The following is a 17281-nucleotide window of genomic DNA, read 5'->3' on the forward strand; positions in this document are numbered from 1 at the left end:
CCCTCTCTGTCCTTTCCCCACTCGTGCTTTCTCTCTCTCTCAAAATAAAATTAAAAAAATTTAAGTTTATTTATTTTGAGAGAGAGAGCACAAGGGGAGGGGGGGAGGAACGGGGCGGGGGAGAGAATCCCAAGCAGGCTCTACACTGTCAGTGCAGAGCCCGCCGTGGGGCTTGAACCCACAAACCGTGAGATCATGACCTGAGCCGAAATCAAGAGTCGGATGCTCAGCCGACAGAGCCCTCCAGGCGCCCTGACCATTCGGTATTTTTTTTAAGTTGGGGATGTCCTGAAATGATTGGCTTTAGCAGCATTTCTCCGGAGGCTGTGTGAAGGGCCAGGGGTGGGGGTGCAGATATAAGGTGTTGCCGTGGTCCGGGTGGAAGGTGGCAGCTTGGAGTAGGGGGCAGGAGTGTCACTGCAAAGTCTCAGATGCCTTTTTGGAGTAAGCGTCAGTGGGATTTACGGAGGTGAGGGAGAGGGAGGAATTTAGGGGACTGCTGGAGACGGAACAGGTGGCAAAAAAGGCAGAGGGTTTTCCTGTGATTTCTATCGTCTGTCCCCCTCCTTCCCAGTTTTGTCCTTTTTCCTGACTTGTTCCCACTGTCAGAGACTTTCCCTAACGTCTGTCACTCCCAGCAAAAATGACAACGCTCAGAGATGGCAGTGGGAGGGCGAGGCCCTGGACGGAGTCAACTGGAGACCAAATCCTGCCTGGGTGAATTGTGACCTCGGACAAGCTTCTTCATGTGGGACATCGGTAGAGAAGGGTGACCCTGTCCCGGCTGTTGAGTTGGGGGCATTTATGCTTTTACATCCTCAGCATCTAGCAGATCCTTGATGGGGTCAAGCCTGCAAATTGGAATTTATTTCCTCTCGATTTTAGACCGTGCAGATCGGAGGGGAAACAACTTGGGCACTTTCGGGCACCCGCTCACCCAAGTCTATCAGCCAGGTGACATTCGCTCCACTTGCTTAAGAGAACGGTCTCCAAATTCCTGCCCCAAAGTTCTCCCAGTTCAAGTATTCCCGATTTCCCAAGACCTACCGAACCTAAAATTATTTGTATCTTACCCTGTAATGTCGGGTTTTTCTTCTGTAAGACTTTAGGAATATTTTCTGGAAGCCTAAGAGGCGCTAACTGACTGTTTTGGCCAAGTTACTTTGGTCTTCCAAAGTGGGTCAGCTTGTTGAAGACGTGGAAGACTGAGCTTAACCAGGCGTATGGAGTTGAGCCGCAGCCCCCCCCCCCCCCGCCCCGTCACTTTGGGGGCAAATCTGATTGGGCACTTTTCCCGGGTGGCGTTGTCAGGTAAGGATTCCAAAGCGTAGTGGGGGACAGGATTACCAGCCTGTTACTGAACATGAACCCAGGGACCAAGGGGCCGGCAGGTCACTCACACCCGCGAGTCCGGTAACGGCCCCGAACTAAAACTGTGCGAGTCGTACACACCGGTAACGAAGAATAATCCTCCCGAAGTTATCGCCTCCTTTGTAAGTAGGAATGAATTCCCCGCCTCCTCGGAATAGAACACGTCAGATGTTGACAGACCGTGGAATATCGGGACGAGCCCATCACAGCGTGCGCGGAGCGCCAGCCTCATCTATGCGGTCCCGGGCAGCTTCTAACCGCCCCGTTTTGTAACCTGCGACTTACTGTATGTTCGTGCCCGGACCGCAGCAGCTAAGGACTCCTCACTCAACAAGATGGGTTAACGGGTACCGTGACCGCTTCATGCGAAAGGCAGAAACAGGCTTTTTAGTTGGCAAAGCTAAAGCTTTGTAAAGCACAGTTTAGTACAAATCCTACGGGACTCGGCTCAAAGCGCGGCCTCTCCTACCCCATCGGAGACGCCCGTTCTCCCGTCCGTTTCCAGGAACAGGCGGCGAGAGCCTAGTGTGGCGCCTGCCAAAACCGACTGGGGAAGCTCATTAAAAATTGGCTCTTAGGGGGCGGCCGGGCCGGCTCAGTCGGTGGCGCATGCGACTCCGGACCTCAGGGTTCAAGCCCCACGTGGAGCAGAGAGTTTACTTACGAACAAACACAAAACCATGACCCCACGTCAACAAACTGGAAGCAGGCTCTGAAATGTGTGTCTCCCTCTCTCTCTCTGCCCCTCCCCCGCTCATGCTCTGTCAAACATAAATCAACATAAAAAATAAAAATGAAAATGAAGTCAAGAAAGAGCCCGTGAACCAGCGGTGCAGCAGCCCAACGTTCTCCCGGACTGTTCTCGGCCCGTCGACGACCTAGTTCCGCCGGACTCGAGAGCAGTTCCACGCGCTGCGGCGTTGGAACCAGCGCGCCCACCAGGGCCGCGTTCCCGGCGGCAGAGCGCGCGCTCCCCTCCCCGAGGGAAACCGCGCCGGGAAGCAAGTCTCGGGGCCTGACCGGTCACCTCGGGGTGGACGCGCCTCCAGGGCCCTCGCTGGGGAGCCACACTTACCGTTACACTTGCGGAGCAAAGTTCAACGGCGCAGGTCTGTCAACGGACAGGCCTCAGGAAGTTTCCCCGTTTCCACGTGCTTCCGCCGGGTGGGTGGGGACTCGCCCGTTTGGAGCACCACGTATCCAAAGGGTCAGATCCAAAGGATCTGGTTTTCACGAACAGATTTACTCTGTGCAAATTTTAAACCAGGAGGAAAACCAACAGCTCCAGCTTCCTTTCCACACAAAACGTATCCTTTCTCCGTCTCTCAACGGTCTCGTCTCAGACGGGAGGTGACAAACCGCTTGGCACTAAAATGATTCTTAACGGTTCAAGTGACTGAACTACACGGGCAGGGGTGAGAATAAAGACCAAAAGCAGGTACAGTTTAATGTATTTTAATAGCAAACTTACAGGAACAGCACAGAAGACAGACAACATTAAAAACATGTACTTGCGTGTAGGACAACTCAGTTAGAAAAGTATAGTGAATGGATGGAATCTACCGTATGATAAAAATGCTACAAACACCATTTAGTTGCCGTCAATAAGAAATTTACTCGTTTTAAAAAAATCCAAATGCTGGCATTGTCCAGAAAAATTTAACAGGTTTATTTATAATTGTTATAAAGTTGAACTGCTGAAACGTGTTCACTGAAACATTTTGACTTGCATTAATGCTTTATGTCCCCGCATTTATATTAAAAATTCACACACGAATGAAAATGGAAAAACTGCCAATACCTGATTTCTGTCCCCGATTTTTCCATTTGCAATCATATACTTCGGTACCTTTTGACCCCATGGAAAAAAAATATCTAACGTTCAGAACTACCAATAACAGGAAGAAGAGAAAATTTTTTTTTTTTTTTTAAAGAATGAAACGTTTTCCATCAGAGTGGATTCTTAAGCACGCTCTCCACGTATGCGGCGCGCTAGCTGGATGTCTTTTGGCATAATTGTTACACGTTTGGCATGGATAGCACACAGGTTGGTGTCTTCGAAGAGGCCCACCAGGTAGGCCTCGCTTGCCTCCTGCAAAGGAGCAAAGAAAAAGGCATCAATGGCGTTATTAGCACCCGTCACGGGGAAGTCTGTACCGGTTCAGATGATGAGGTTTTCGGACCTCTGAGAAGCCGCTCCAGAAGACGCTGACCTGTTCACCAAACGGGTACGTTTTAAAACCTGGGGGACAGGCTGAAAGGCAGTTTAGGAAAAGCGGAAGGCTCGAGCTTGGAAATCTTCAGCAAATTACACGGGAGTCAAACGATTTCACTACTAAGCTTCGATTTTTCTCCTGTTAACACGCGATCTCTTATCCACCGAAATGTCTTCGGTGAATCCCATTTAATCCAGGAACTCCAGCTTAGACTCTAATCCTGTCTCCTCGCCAGCGTCCTCCTCATCCCGAATCCCGCTCACCCCGGAGTATCTGCCTGAACCTTTGCTTGCCAATAATCCAACACAGCGGACAACTGGCTTCCATCACATGGTCCCCACCAACCTTTTCTTTTCCACCTCCGTTCTAGCACATGGGGCCCACGGGTCCCAGAGCACAACACGCTGGCGTTGTTTACATTCTTGGACCTGTTTTGCCTAGATGTGCCCCCTCCAAGCGCACCTTCCTCTGTGCTCCCCAACCCGCAGTGACCTTTTCCCCTCTCGTACTAATATGGATCCCTCCAGTTTTTCTCATTACACTCGAGGAGTCTTTGAAGGCACCCCCCTCTCTCTACCACCACTCAGAAACCGCCAGCTGTGGGAACTGTTCGCGGACACTTGGCAAGTCAGGTTAGTAGACCTTACAGCTGTCTGAAAAGCTAAAGAGTCCTTTAGCCGAAGTCACATTTGCTTCCTCATTCCGAGAGGCAGAAACCGTTTTACCAGTCCGGTCACCCGCCCAGCTGTTTTAGTGGCTCAGGAGCATTAGACGGGGCTGTCTGGCCTTGTCGCCTTCTCTGTAGAAAAGTTACTTCTCTGATCAAGATACTTAGAAAAACCAAGATTCCTGTAGTTGCTGTTTTTGTCCTAATAAAAAAAATATTTTCCATTTTGGAACCCTTAGGTAACGATAAAGCTAAAAATGATGCCACCCGACACTTGACCAATTTCAGCCACTTATGCTACATAACACAAAATATGTAGACAGGAATAGGCAGATTCGCTTGTGATTTTGCAATAAAACTATGGAGACTTGCTTTCCCAAGCATCAACGCAGCAACAATTAATTCAACTGGTTCACATTATCATCTTATGAAAAAGTACGCCCTTCACATTTATATATCTTCAACTTTTTTGCCTTATGTCTCTCTTCTATGAAAATTTGTTTCATCTAAATTTTACAACCCCTACAATGTTCTTCTGCTGCGTTTTTTCTTAATGTTTATTTAGTTTTGAGAGAGAGAGAGAGAGAGAGAGAGAGAGAGAATCCCAAGGAATCTCTATACTAATGGATGTGGGGCTCGAACTCAGGAACCGTGGGATCATGACCTGAGCTAAAATCAAGAGTCAGACGCTTAGCTGATTGGGCCCCCCAGGAGCCTCCTGCTGCATTTAAGAGTCAGGTTTTATCTACCCACTAAGGCCTAGCTCAGACTTTCCGAGCAGGAGGAAGCAAGCACTTCCACTCCCAGCTCCCGAGGGCACAAAAAAGCCTTGAACTCCTTCCTCCAGACTCCCTGCTGCTTCTCTGGCCTCGTACAGCAGAGCCAGAGCCACCCTCTTATGTACGTAACTTTATAATAGAGTCTTGTTTTCTACTCACGACGCCTTGCCTTGGAGTAGAGATGTTCAACAAATGTTTGCTTTTTAAATCTAACCCCAAGTAAGTTTACATCTTTTCCATGCAAACATTCCAAAGGATGTAATGAAGGCAAAAGCCCTTAACAGCCGGGGATTCATTCTTACAATATTCTAAGGAATGGCTGAGAGGTGTGGAGACCAAGGCATAGTGTGGGCTCCGATGGGCTCACCACACACATCAGATAGGACTGACGTTCCTCAGGCAAGACACCAGTTTGATTTTGTTTCACCCGGCCTCACGCCCATCCAGAATGCTTCTGCAAAACGTAGCACTGTGAGCTGCAAGATGGACAAGCCAACAGGTCCTGTGGTTCTGAGACCATTTAAGAGCAGAATGATCCATGGGCTCCCTGGTGCTGCTCCGAATGGCACGTGGCCATTCTCACTTCTGTCTTGGAGCCCGGCTACTGGTTTTATAGGGTTATGTCTGGTCGGCTCTGGGAGAGTATTCTATACCCACGGGGGATTTGACCATGACCCATATATTTCTAATTCTATTACACAGATCCTAAAACCTTCTCAACGGGAAGGCTCTAATGGGAATGAAAGACTGCCACATAAATTTATAGCCCAACAAACCAATTTTGAGATAATGGCAAAAGAAAAAATATCTTACAACTAGAAGGAAATGTTAATTTACAACGCGTTGACTATATTCAACGTCTGATTCTCCCACCATTTCGAAACACCAATGTCTACGTTTTTAACACGAGGATACCTCAAGTCCAAACTCTCAGACATTAAAGACAAAGGTTAGATTTTAAGTCCGTCCGTTCCTGAGTATCGTATGGCAAACCCAGGCTAATTTTTTACCCCTCACCCCCCCCCCAGCACCACCTCCCCGTCTCATTAATTCTATTAGGAAACTTGTCAACTGTGTGATTCTAAACCAAAAATAAAGTGACTTTTTGAATTTTATTTCAACTGCTCTCTTCTGTTATTTCCACCAGCAAATTCTCCATCCCTGTCTTTAAGAGAACTGAAGTGCGTGGATACAGAAAGCAAACACGTGCACAAAAAAACCGGTAACAAAGATTACTCTTTCCAAACAAGAGCCATCTAACTGCTGGAGTACAGGCAGCAGAAGGAAACATTGTGCTCAAAACCAATACAGGAACACTTGCTAACCTAAACCACACGCCTTCGTGCCAGTGACCATGAAGTGTACACGTGAACTGGAAAGACAATAGTGTTTTGCCCAGATTGCTTAGTAATCTCCATTTACAAGGCTCCTCCACGGACCGACCGTTTAACACGAACACGTTGGGACTTCCCAGTATAAGGAGTTCTTTAAGCACAGTCCTGGCTAACCGGGACTAGGAACCAAAACTAGCAGCTTTGTATCAAATGCTTGACAATCTTGGAAAATACAGCGGGCAAAATGTGACTTGCAACTGTAGCGATAGACGAAAGGAGACCTTGCGGTAAACAACGATTAAAACAGAAAGAAGAGTTTTAACTACCAGCGCTAGAAGATTTTAGTAGTTTGAAATTTCAGTAATTTCAATTCATTGAGAATTTAATGGATGCCTACTCCTGGAATCCACCAATCAAACCCAGTTCAGACTAACCATAGAAACAGCTCAACCAATCGCACTCCAGCATAGAACCCACCTATCAAATCTCCCTCACATGTAAAGCCAAAGCTTGCCACGGCAACAGCAGCCTCACAATCCTCCAATGGAGTGTATGTGGACTGTGGTCCCCGCACCCCCAGAGATTCTGATTCACGTCTGTGGTGCCTAGAAATCCGCACTTTTAGTCACTTCCAAACCCCTGCTCTCATGGAGGCAGTAGTCTGAGATACACCGATCTAAAACATGCCAAACACAATATAAAACAGGTTACACGTTAGTGATTGGTATTAATTATATTCTCACCCCTAATCAAGCATGTTACCCGTGGGCATTTCAAGTTTTAATGCTGGCACAAGACACAAATATTATGGATATGTAACCACCTCTAAGACCGTACTTCTCAGGGTTCTGACACCTGGGGTGGAGATTAAATTCAACGCGCTTCCCATTTAAGCGGAGATCCATAATCCTCTTTGGCCAACTCCAAGTCCTGACATCCCTGCCCCTTAACACGTACGGTGTGATCTCGAAGCACACCTTTTCTCCCTACGGCCAAGCCCATGCCAGCTAGCTGGGTGCTTCCTTCAGCTCAGTGCACAGCCTCCCCACCGACACCGCGCTCCCCTCTCGCGTGGCCTCTGCACATCCAGAAAGACACCAACTCTCCATGCCTTTTCCAGCGATCACTGCTTAAAGCTGATGACCAACACAGACCTTAGTCCCACATCTTTGTAATGTCCCGCAGCACCCATGACCGAACAAGAGGGTTCTTTTTTCCTCGAGACACCGTTCTCAACGCAATGTTTAAAAAACTGAAAGACGGTATACCGGAACAAACGGTATACCGTTCGGAGCCAGATGGGTTCAAATGAGGACTGTCACCCAAATGGGTTCAAGTCGCGTTTTCGGTGTGTATGACCTTGAGCAACCTAACCTTTCTGACATCTCAACGGTGAAGCAAAGGTATGGCCCACCTTACGGGCTGTGCCGATCAAAGCACGTGGAAAGATTTAGAACTGTTCTTGGTACACAGCAGGACGGCCGACTCTCAGAGCCGTCCCCACCCGCCACTTTACCTGCAAAGCACCGATAGCCGCGCTCTGGAAGCGCAGGTCTGTTTTGAAGTCCTGAGCAATTTCTCGCACCAGACGCTGGAAAGGAAGTTTGCGGATCAGAAGTTCAGTGGACTTCTGGTAACGTCTAATTTCGCGGAGTGCCACGGTACCAGGCCTTAACACAAAACAAAACATTAAACAAATGGTTATCGGACATATACAAAAACATACGAGGATAAGCGGGTAGCTTTAACAAATCCAGTCATTTTCCAAAAAATAAACCACCCGTTTTCTGTTTTTTAGCTTGGGTATAAAATTTCCCTCATCAGTTTATGATCTGAATATTCAAAGCTGTCGAGTGTTAACAGAACAATTCCTCGAAAGCAAAAAGCATAACATGAAAGGAGATTCTGAGCAGGGCATTTATCCGAGTCCCATTCACTTTCTTCGTCTTAACACAGGGGCGTCAATAACGTATCATTACTTGGGAGGGTGTGAGGCCACTAATAAAAAGTCAACATTCAGACTCTTGTCAATTTGGTATTACTAGCTTTGCTTCTTCTAAAAGACGCACCAGCACCACTCAATGGGCTTCATTTAAAAACACACTCAGGTATATTCAAGGCCCATTTCCCAGAACACGTCTACTTTGACTACGGCTCATCCGTCAGGATGATGAAGTCTGGATACCCCTGATGGCGCGGTGTGCCTTCCACAGGGCAGAGTGTTCGTGCATCTTTTTTTTTTTTTTTTTTTTTTTACTAAGTGTCAACAAAAACGTACCTCAAGTCTGACTTATTTCTTCCACTCTATGAGCTTTTATTTTAGAGTAACTATAAAATCATTTGCAGAGGCTAAGTACAGATAGCTTCTGCCCTCTAACGGCGGATGCCCTTAACAACACTGCTGAGGACAGCTCAACACCAGACTGCTAACGAGGAAATACACCATTAAGTAAATGAAGGAGAACTTTACTCAAACAAAACACCCCACCTTGAGTATTATTAAAATAGAATTGGTATCAAAATGTATTATTTTGCCAAAAACGAGTGTCCATCCTCACACGTGTACTTAAAAAGTACTTTATTATTTTAAAAACACACGTTACTAACATAACAACTAAATAAAACGAGAACCTATCTCATTAACATCATCGGTGATTCAGTTGGTCTCCTTTGGGCTCTGGGTAGCTTCAAATGAAATAAAACATTCCGACAAAACCCAACACTATGTTTTGGGACACACGCGCATACGTTTTTTAAAGTATTAGCAAATATTCAAAAGAGGAAAAACATCGGTTTCCCTAGATCAAAAAGTCTGCTGGTTATACATCTTTTCATTATATTTTACAATCGCTGCTTCTGTAGACGGACTCTATCCCACTATTTCCTCTTAAAAAAAAAAAAAATACCTGTAACGATGAGGTTTCTTCACCCCTCCAGTAGAGGGCGCACTCTTGCGAGCGGCTTTTGTAGCCAGTTGCTTCCTCGGTGCTTTACCCCCGGTCGATTTGCGGGCAGTCTGCTTTGTACGAGCCATGGTACTGAGACCTCCTCACTTACCTACCAGCATCAAAAACAAAAATCATACACACGACCCCCCCAGACGTTCAAGTTTTCCTGCCACTGCCGGCCCCCGCCCCCGCCAGGCTGGAAATTAGGCCCAGCACAAAACAAAACAAAACAAAAAAAACCCAACAATGTCCGTCATGTTATATAATTCGCCAGGGTGCAGATCACGCCTGCCACCCAGACAGGACTTCTCGAAACAAACTGTGGGACTCGGAAATTGGGACCTCTAACGCCGACCATCCCGCAAAAGACCGACGGCAAAACAAAAAGACCCCCCTAACGGCCTCGGCCTCCCTCTCTTTAATTAAAGTAGAAATCAGAAACGTCTGCAAACATCCGACCCGCAAACAAGTCCAAAGAACGAAGCCACAAAACACAGAAAGGTCGAGTCAAATTTCGGCAAAAAGCCTCCGGTCCCCCCCCCCCCCGGCCCCGCGCCCCCCACCGCCGGGCGCCCGGCCGCGGACGGACCCGGGCGAAGCTCTGAAAACACGCCTGGGGTCGCGTTTCCACAGCGTGTTGACAACACGGCGCCCGGGGACGCGGGAGGGGACAGCGGCGCCCGGCGGCCGGCTCTCCACAAAGCCCGGTCCCGCGGCCGGCCGTCGTGGGCTCCGCCGCAGCCGAGCGCCCCGCAGCCGGGCTGTGATCGCCGCCCGCGCCGGCCCGCGGAAACTTTTGGGCCCGGCCCCCCGCGCCCCCGCCGCGGCCCCCAGCGCCCCGACCCACAACGCCAACAATCGGCGCCCGGAGCCCCTTCCTCCCGGGGGCACGACGCACCCAAGCCGCTCCGAAACGCCCCGATCCCCCGCCACGTGCCGCCCTCCAAAATGCAAAAGTTTTTTTTGCATTTCCAATGCATCAAGTTTCCGCTTCTCCAAAAAAGGAGAAAAAAAAAATGTCCCTCTCTGAAAAAATTCTCCTCCGTTCTCGAAACGGGGAAGAGAGAGAGACGGGGGAGAAAACATGGTCGGTGACCAGAGAAGAGAGACAAGATGGTGAAGCTCAGCAACAACTGTGGGGAGGCAGCAAAAAGCGAGTTAGCCCGGGGTGCGAAGCGGCGGCGATTTCCCCCCTTTTCCCGCCCGAAAACCGGGGCCCGGGGCCCGGGGGCGGCAGGGAAGGGGCCCGCGCGGGTCGTGGTGAGGGTCTGGGGTCCCGGGAAGGGGCGGCGGGCGGGATTTGGCCGAAGAAAGGGGAGCCGGGGGCGCGGGGAGGAGGGAGAGCGGCTCGGCGCCGCGGCGGCTGCTGCTGTGGGGCTGAGGCGGCGAGAGACGGGGGAGAGCCGCCGCCGCCGCCGCCTCGGGGACGCGGAAACTCGCTCCTCACCTCCATTTCTGGGCCAAAAAGTTTGCGGGCCGGGCCCGGGGGGCCGGGGGGGGGGGCCGTGCCCGCGGCGCCGGGGCCCGGGCGGCGGCGGGCGGCGAGCGGGGCCCGGTCCCGGGGAGGCGGGCGGCCGGGGAAACTTACCCCCCTTCTCCTTCGGCTGGAGCTCGGCGAGCTAGAGGCGGCGCTGGCGTTAGCGAGCGACGGCGGCGCGGCGGCGGCTGCGAACACAATTGAAAGATGGCTGACACCGAGGCTGGCCCCCAACACACGCCGCCCCGCCCCCGCGCCGCGCGCCAGCCAATCACACACAATGGAGGGAAGGCTCGGCCCCGCCCCCGGCCCCCGCCAGCGCCCCGCCCCCGCCCCTCCCCCCGCGCGTTCGTTCGCTGGCGCGCGCTCGCCCCTCCCCCGCGCGCCGCCCGCTCCCTCCCCGCGGCCGCCTCGCGCCGAGTGTGTACAAACACAAAAGACGTGCCGGAGGGCCGCCGGCTCCCGCCGCGACGGCCGCCCGCCCGCCCGCCGGCCCGCCGGCCCGCGCGCCCCCGGCCCCGCGCCCGCGCTCGGCTCCCCCCCCCCAACTGCCCGCCGTCCCCTCCTCCCCCCCCACCCCGCTGGCGCCCACGTCATCCCGCGCCCGGAGCCCGGGGTCGGGGCGCCCAGGGGCGGTGGGGGAGGGGCGGCGGGCGCGGCCGGTGAACGCCCGGGCCTGCGGGCGGCGTGGGGGCGGGGCGGCGGGGGGGGGGAGACGGCCCGGGGGGGGGGCTACGCGGCCGCGGGGGCCCCGGGGCGGACGGCCCGCCCGCGCGCAACTTTCCCCGCAGGTGGCGGCGCCGGGCCGCCCGACGCAAGATGGCTGTGCTCGGCGAGCGCGACAACAATGCGCGGCCGCGCGGCCCGCCTGTCGGTCCCCGCACCTCCCCGCCGGCCGCCCGGGGCCCCCCGCGGCCGCGGCCCGGTGCCCGGGGACGGCCGGCCGGGGCGGCCCGCACAGCTGGCGCGCGGCGCAGAGCGGCGGCCGGGAGGGAGGGGCGGTCCGGGGACGGTCGCCTTCACCCGCCTTCCAGCCCTCGGTAGCCCGGGAAGCCGACCCGCCGCGGCCCGGGACGCCCGGACCGTCCCCGGGACGGCCCCGCCAGCGCGGCACGGCGGTGCGCGGGCGCTTCCCCCGGGGCTCCTGCGGGCATCCCCGGGGGATAGCGCGGGAGCTACGCCGCCCGGGCGAAGGGCGAAGTGCCCGTCGCGATCCCCAGATTTTATACAGCACCTTAGTCGTAAACATTACCCTGAAACGGGCGCGCGGAAATCAGAGAGCAGGGAGGGAATGGGTTTGTCCAAGGTCACTTAAGTAAGGGACAGACCTGGGAGCAGCAGAAAAACTCCAGGCCTCCTGTCTCATTATTATTTAATGGATGTTAAGCGTCCGTGGTTGCTGTGCAGAGCACATGCGATCTGGAAGCCTCTCCTCAAAGCACACATGCAAAAAACAAAACAAAACAAAAAACAGCCCAGGCAGAGCTGCTAGCGGAGAGTTCCTGTCACTGGGGCCGAGCAGAGTTTTGTTTTGCTTGTTCTGTTTTTGTTTTCAGGGAAGCGAAATATTTGCCGTTGAATGGATCCAGGAAAGCTGTGCCCCATCAATTAAATTCGTTATCTCCTCGAGAAATGTTAGATGACGTGGGTAACCTTCCCTTCACGGGCTCCATTTTTCCAGAGCGTCCATTTTTTTGGCCGTAAAAAATATTCCTAAGGAAGGGAGAGACTTTTACGTGAAATCGTTCGGGTCTTGGATGATCTGAACCAACTGAGCTGTCCATCTGTGAAATGGAAGTGTTATCTATCCCTGTGAAGATAGGCCACAAGTTCATTCCAGTTGTGGAGTGGAATACATAAGCACCCGGGTACGTGTCCGGTTACTTACCTGGTGGATTCTGGAAGTTCACTCTCGCTGCGTGAATATATATCGAGCGACAGCTGCGCGTCAGGCACAATTCTGGATGCTGGGAACACAGCAGTGACCGCGCAAGCAGCAACCCTGTCCTCATAGGGCTTATGATCTCTAGGAACATTGCTAGGAAGAGGCGCTTGGTCGAGGGACAGGAAGGGGGTCTTCTGGAGCTCCTACGAGTGGCAGAAAGCTGTAGCCGACAGAAGAAGGCTTTCCAGTCCAGGCGATGGAGCGGGAGAGCTGCCCCGGCAAAAACAGGATGCTGAAGGGGCACCAGGGTGAGTCCTGAATTGGCTCTTCCTTCTCAAGCTCTTGGCTGGGGCGCCTGGGTGGCTCAATCGCTTAAGCGTCCGCCTTTGGCTCAGGTCATGATCTCGCGGTTCGTGGGTTCAAGCCCCGCATCGGGCTCTGTGATCCTATTTGTTTACTTGTGTATTATCTGTCTCTTCCCCCAAAGAATGTGAAGTCTAGGATAGTAGCAGGCTTATCTGTCCGTCTCCACTGGTCTAGTACCCTAACTCCACTCCCGGTTAGGGACCTTTCCGAATTTGCTGTACGTCCTTAGCCATGGAAATCATCAAAGATATGACCAAAGTAGAAAGAATAGTATAATGAACCCCCATGCACCTATCATCTCATTTCAAAAATGAGCTATTCGTGACCAGTCTCGCATTTCATCTACTCACTTGTCCTGCCTCTCCCACTTGAATTCTTCTGCAGCTAATCCCAGAGTTTTTTTTTTTAACATCATTTCATTTTTTTAAAAAATTTTTTTTTCAACATTTATTTATTTTTTTTGGGACAGAGAGAGAGCATGAACGGGGGAGGGGCAGAGAGAGAGGGAGACACAGAATCGGAAACAGGCTCCAGGCTCCGAGCCATCAGCCCAGAGCCCGACGCGGGGCTCGAACTCACGAACCGTGACATCGTGACCTAGGCTGCAACCGAGAGCCGGACACTTAACTGACTGAGCCACCCAGGCGCCCCAAGTCCAATGAACTTTTTTTTTTTTTTTTTTTTTTTTTTTGGGACAGAGAGAGACAGAGCATGAACGGGGGAGGGGCAGAGAGAGAGGGAGACACAGAATCGGAAACAGGCTCCAGGCTCTGAGCCATCAGCCCAGAGCCCGACGCGGGGCTCGAACTCACGGACCGCGAGATCGTGACCTGGCTGAAGTCGGACGCTTAACCGACTGCGCCACCCAGGCGCCCCTCCAATGAACTTTTGAAAGGTCAAGTATTTACAAATAATCATGCAGCCCAAAGCTGTAGCAGGCACACGTGCCTGGGTCACCACCGAAAGGGCCTGTGCGCTACAGTGGAGAGAATTACCCGGCAGGGAGACGGAAATTCAGGTCTGCCCCGGGAGCCTGTTTCGCCTCCTTGCCTCCAACCCTAGCGGCCGCATTTGGGGACACACCAGTGCTCCTCGGGGGGCCTGGCGTGAGTATTCCTCGTGTCCTTGTCCACGATGGGACTGCTCCCCGCCCCGCAGGACTAAGGCAGGGATGGGAGGGGCTGTGCTCATATCACGTGGAGCCGTGAGTGGGGGGGCGCCGCCCTCACCATGGGGCACAGGTCTGGCCCACGCTGCTGAGGCCGCCCTCCCAGGGGCCCTAGTCCTTAGGGCCGAAGGGACCTATCTCCTGTCCCCCCCGATAGCCCACAGACCGCTGGGCTGCTCTGAGGTCTCAGGGCACGACCCCAAGTTCCTGTGTTCCCATCCCTACCGCCCGTATTGTCCTCTGTCACCTTCCCGGGATCATATCACAGCAATGCTCACAAGCTGATATTTTGCTGACTTGCTTCCTGATTTGTGGTCTCTCCACCTAGACTGTAATCGCAGAGGGAGCAAGGGCTTGGATACTTTTTATTTGTTTTTAATGTTTCATTTATTTTTGAGAGAGAGAGAGACAGAGACAGAGCGTAAGCAGGGGAGGGGCAGAGAGCGAGGGAGACCCAGAACCCGAAGCAGGCTCCAGGCTCCGAGCTGTCGGCACAGAGCCCGACGCGGGGCTCGAACCCACGACCCGCGAGATCAGGAGCCACCCAGGTGCCCTGAGCATGTAGCTCTTGATCTCAGGGCCGTGAGTGCAAGCCCACGTTGGGCGTGGAGCCTACTTTAAACAAAACTAAGGGGTGCTTCGGTGGCTTCGTTGGTTAAGCATCCGACTCAGGTCAGGATCTCGTGGCTTGTGAGCGCGAGCCCCACGTTGGGCTCTGCGCTGACGGCGTGGCCCCTGCGTGGTTTCTCTCTCTCTCCTCTCTCGCTGCCCCTCCCCTGCTCTCTTGGTCTCTCTCAAAATAAGTAAACTTAAAAAAACATTTTTCAAAAAGTATACGACAGAAGAATAAACAAAAAGCAACTGTACTACGCGGGGTTTGGCAATCGACCGTGAGATGCATTTCGTAGGAGAGGCGCTTCTGGAAAGATGTGCCTTTCCTTGCACACGTTTCCTTGTATTCTCAGCGGGAAGAGGGCAGTTGGAAATGTTTTTCTCGGGATGAGGATGTGAGCGTGAAATCTGCCCGTTGGACTGGGGCGGTCACTATTCATGTTTTATTGATTTCGGGCGCACTGTCAATGATTCATGGCGTCCCCTCCGTATTCCCTGCTCCCCGAGCGGCCGTGGGATTGCAGCCGGGCCCCCTGTGTACATCGGGGATGCCTTCCCTGGACGCAGGAGACCTTCACCTTCTCCGTAAATGACAAGACAGGTGCCCTGGTTCCACCAGTCAGTGTCGGCCCGCCGTGAGGAGGGCGTGCCAAGAAGTGACAGCAGTTTCGGAGGCTGGAGGCCCAGGGCCACGCCTCGAATCACCAAGCGAGTGGCACCTGGGAAGGTTGTTTTTTTTTTTTATAAAGTCATTTTCTCAAAAAAAATTTTTTTTCAGGTTTATTTATTAATTTTGAGAGGGAGAGGGAGCAAGCAGGGGAGGGGCAGAGAGAGCGGGGAGAGAGGGAATCCCAAGCAGGCTCCACACTGTCGGCGCAGAGCCGACGCGGGGCTCGAACCCGCAAACTGTGAGATGGTGACCTGAGCCCAAACCCGCCCCCCCACCTCCCTCCCTAACCCCCAGGCACAGCAGGGATAAAAGGAGGCCCGGCGGGAGGGGGCGAGGCTTCAGGATCGAATGGGCCCAAGTTTGAATCCTGCTCTGCTGTTTCCGGCTAGTTGAATATTAGCCTCTCTGGGTCTTAGTCTCCCCGTCTGTAAAATGAGTAAAATTACCTTGAAGTGTACCACTAATCCTGCCCCGCCAGGTCCCTGGGAGAGTTCGAAAGGATGGGTACGGGGCACTGACAGATTCCGGGCTCACTGTACCAACTCTGCCTTTACCGTTTCCAGAAGGCGTCATCTGCCGTGTCTGACCACAGTGTGCAATGGCCGTGTTCATTCTTACGTGCACGCCGTGACCTCTTTGGAGGCGGGCAGGGCCTGGTCACCTTTAGAGGAGTCCTCATGCTTGATTTGGCTTCCGTCCCCTGCTGGGTAGCCAGTCAGTGTCCCCCAGGGCATAGCACGGCCCGGTACTCCTACATGAGGGTTAGGGGAGAAGCTTAAGGAAGAGGTAGACACGTTACTCGAAGCCCCACAATGTGCCTCAGTCTCTGGGGCAGGGGCAGGATGGTGACTGCAGGAACAGGAGGGAGGGAGGAAGATCCTTCTGTGCCAGGTCCACAGGAGCGTTAACATTTCCCTGGGAGAAAGAGAGACAGAGAGAGAGAGAGAGAGAGAGATACTAAATCCACCTGGGCCATCTTTGGGCCTGCGAGGGCTGTCCTTCCCCGGATACTCGGCAAGGACACCCCAGTGCTACTCAGCATCAACGGGAAAAGTCCATTATTCCATGGAGAAGGGTTCCCCCCCCCGCCACTTTATATAAGACTCAGTTATCCCGGATAATACCTTTGCACTCCCTCCAAGGGTGATCAGCTTTTCCTGGCTCTTCTGGGCTATCTTGGACACCAAAGTGGCTTATTCACAGCTACCTACCAGGAGTCACTGATGGGGCATCTCTTGTCATTATAGAGGCAAGGTTCTGTCCCTCCGTCCCTTAACCTTAGCAGGAAACAAAGGAAACTCCAACACTAAGAGATCGCCAAGGGGCTCCTGGGGGGCTCAGTCAGTTAAGCATCTGACTCTTGATTGGCTCAGGTCAAGATCTCACGGTCGTGACATTGAGCCCTGCGTAAAGCTCTGTGCTGACTATGGAGCCTGCTTGAGATTCTCTCTCTGCCCCTCGAGGGTGCGAGCTCTCTCTTAAATTAAAAAGAGAGAGAGCAAGAGAGATCACTAAAAGTTTATCTGTTGCACTAAGGGCCCCTACAAATTTTCATTTGTGGGCATAGAATCCCTCTTCCTAATCGGCCCAGTGCTTGGAAAATTTAGAAGTCAGTATATGTGCTAGCAAATGGGAAAAGAAAATGAAAAAACATCGATCCAAATAATTCCGGTTAAAACGTAGTGGGTATTTGGATGGGTTAGATTTTTGTTTCTTACTTTATTGTAGTCTATGCTTCCCAGATTTTAATTTCTTTTTCTTTTTTAATCTTTATTTTTGAGAGCAAGT

General features: G+C 52.6%; 1 protein-coding gene across 1 annotated transcript; it reads right to left on the minus strand.

The window, feature by feature from the left end:
- Positions 1–2810: 2810 nt before the first annotated feature.
- On the minus strand, positions 2811–11006 carry LOC124510297 (histone H3.3A). Its single transcript, XM_047077148.1, has 4 exons — positions 10904–11006; positions 9274–9424; positions 7884–8037; positions 2811–3463 (listed from the first exon to the last, which is right to left on the minus strand). Exons 2-4 carry the CDS (start codon positions 9399–9401, stop codon positions 3335–3337), a joined length of 411 nt encoding a protein of 136 aa, XP_046933104.1. The 5' UTR covers positions 9402–9424; positions 10904–11006; the 3' UTR covers positions 2811–3334.
- Positions 11007–17281: the final 6275 nt, after the last annotated feature.

This window comes from Lynx rufus, unplaced genomic scaffold (genome assembly GCF_022079265.1).
Source record: "Lynx rufus isolate CCGP_SWC_20201006 ecotype Redwood Valley unplaced genomic scaffold, mLynRuf1.p SCAF_15, whole genome shotgun sequence".
In the NCBI taxonomy this organism is placed as follows: Eukaryota; Metazoa; Chordata; class Mammalia; order Carnivora; family Felidae; genus Lynx; species Lynx rufus.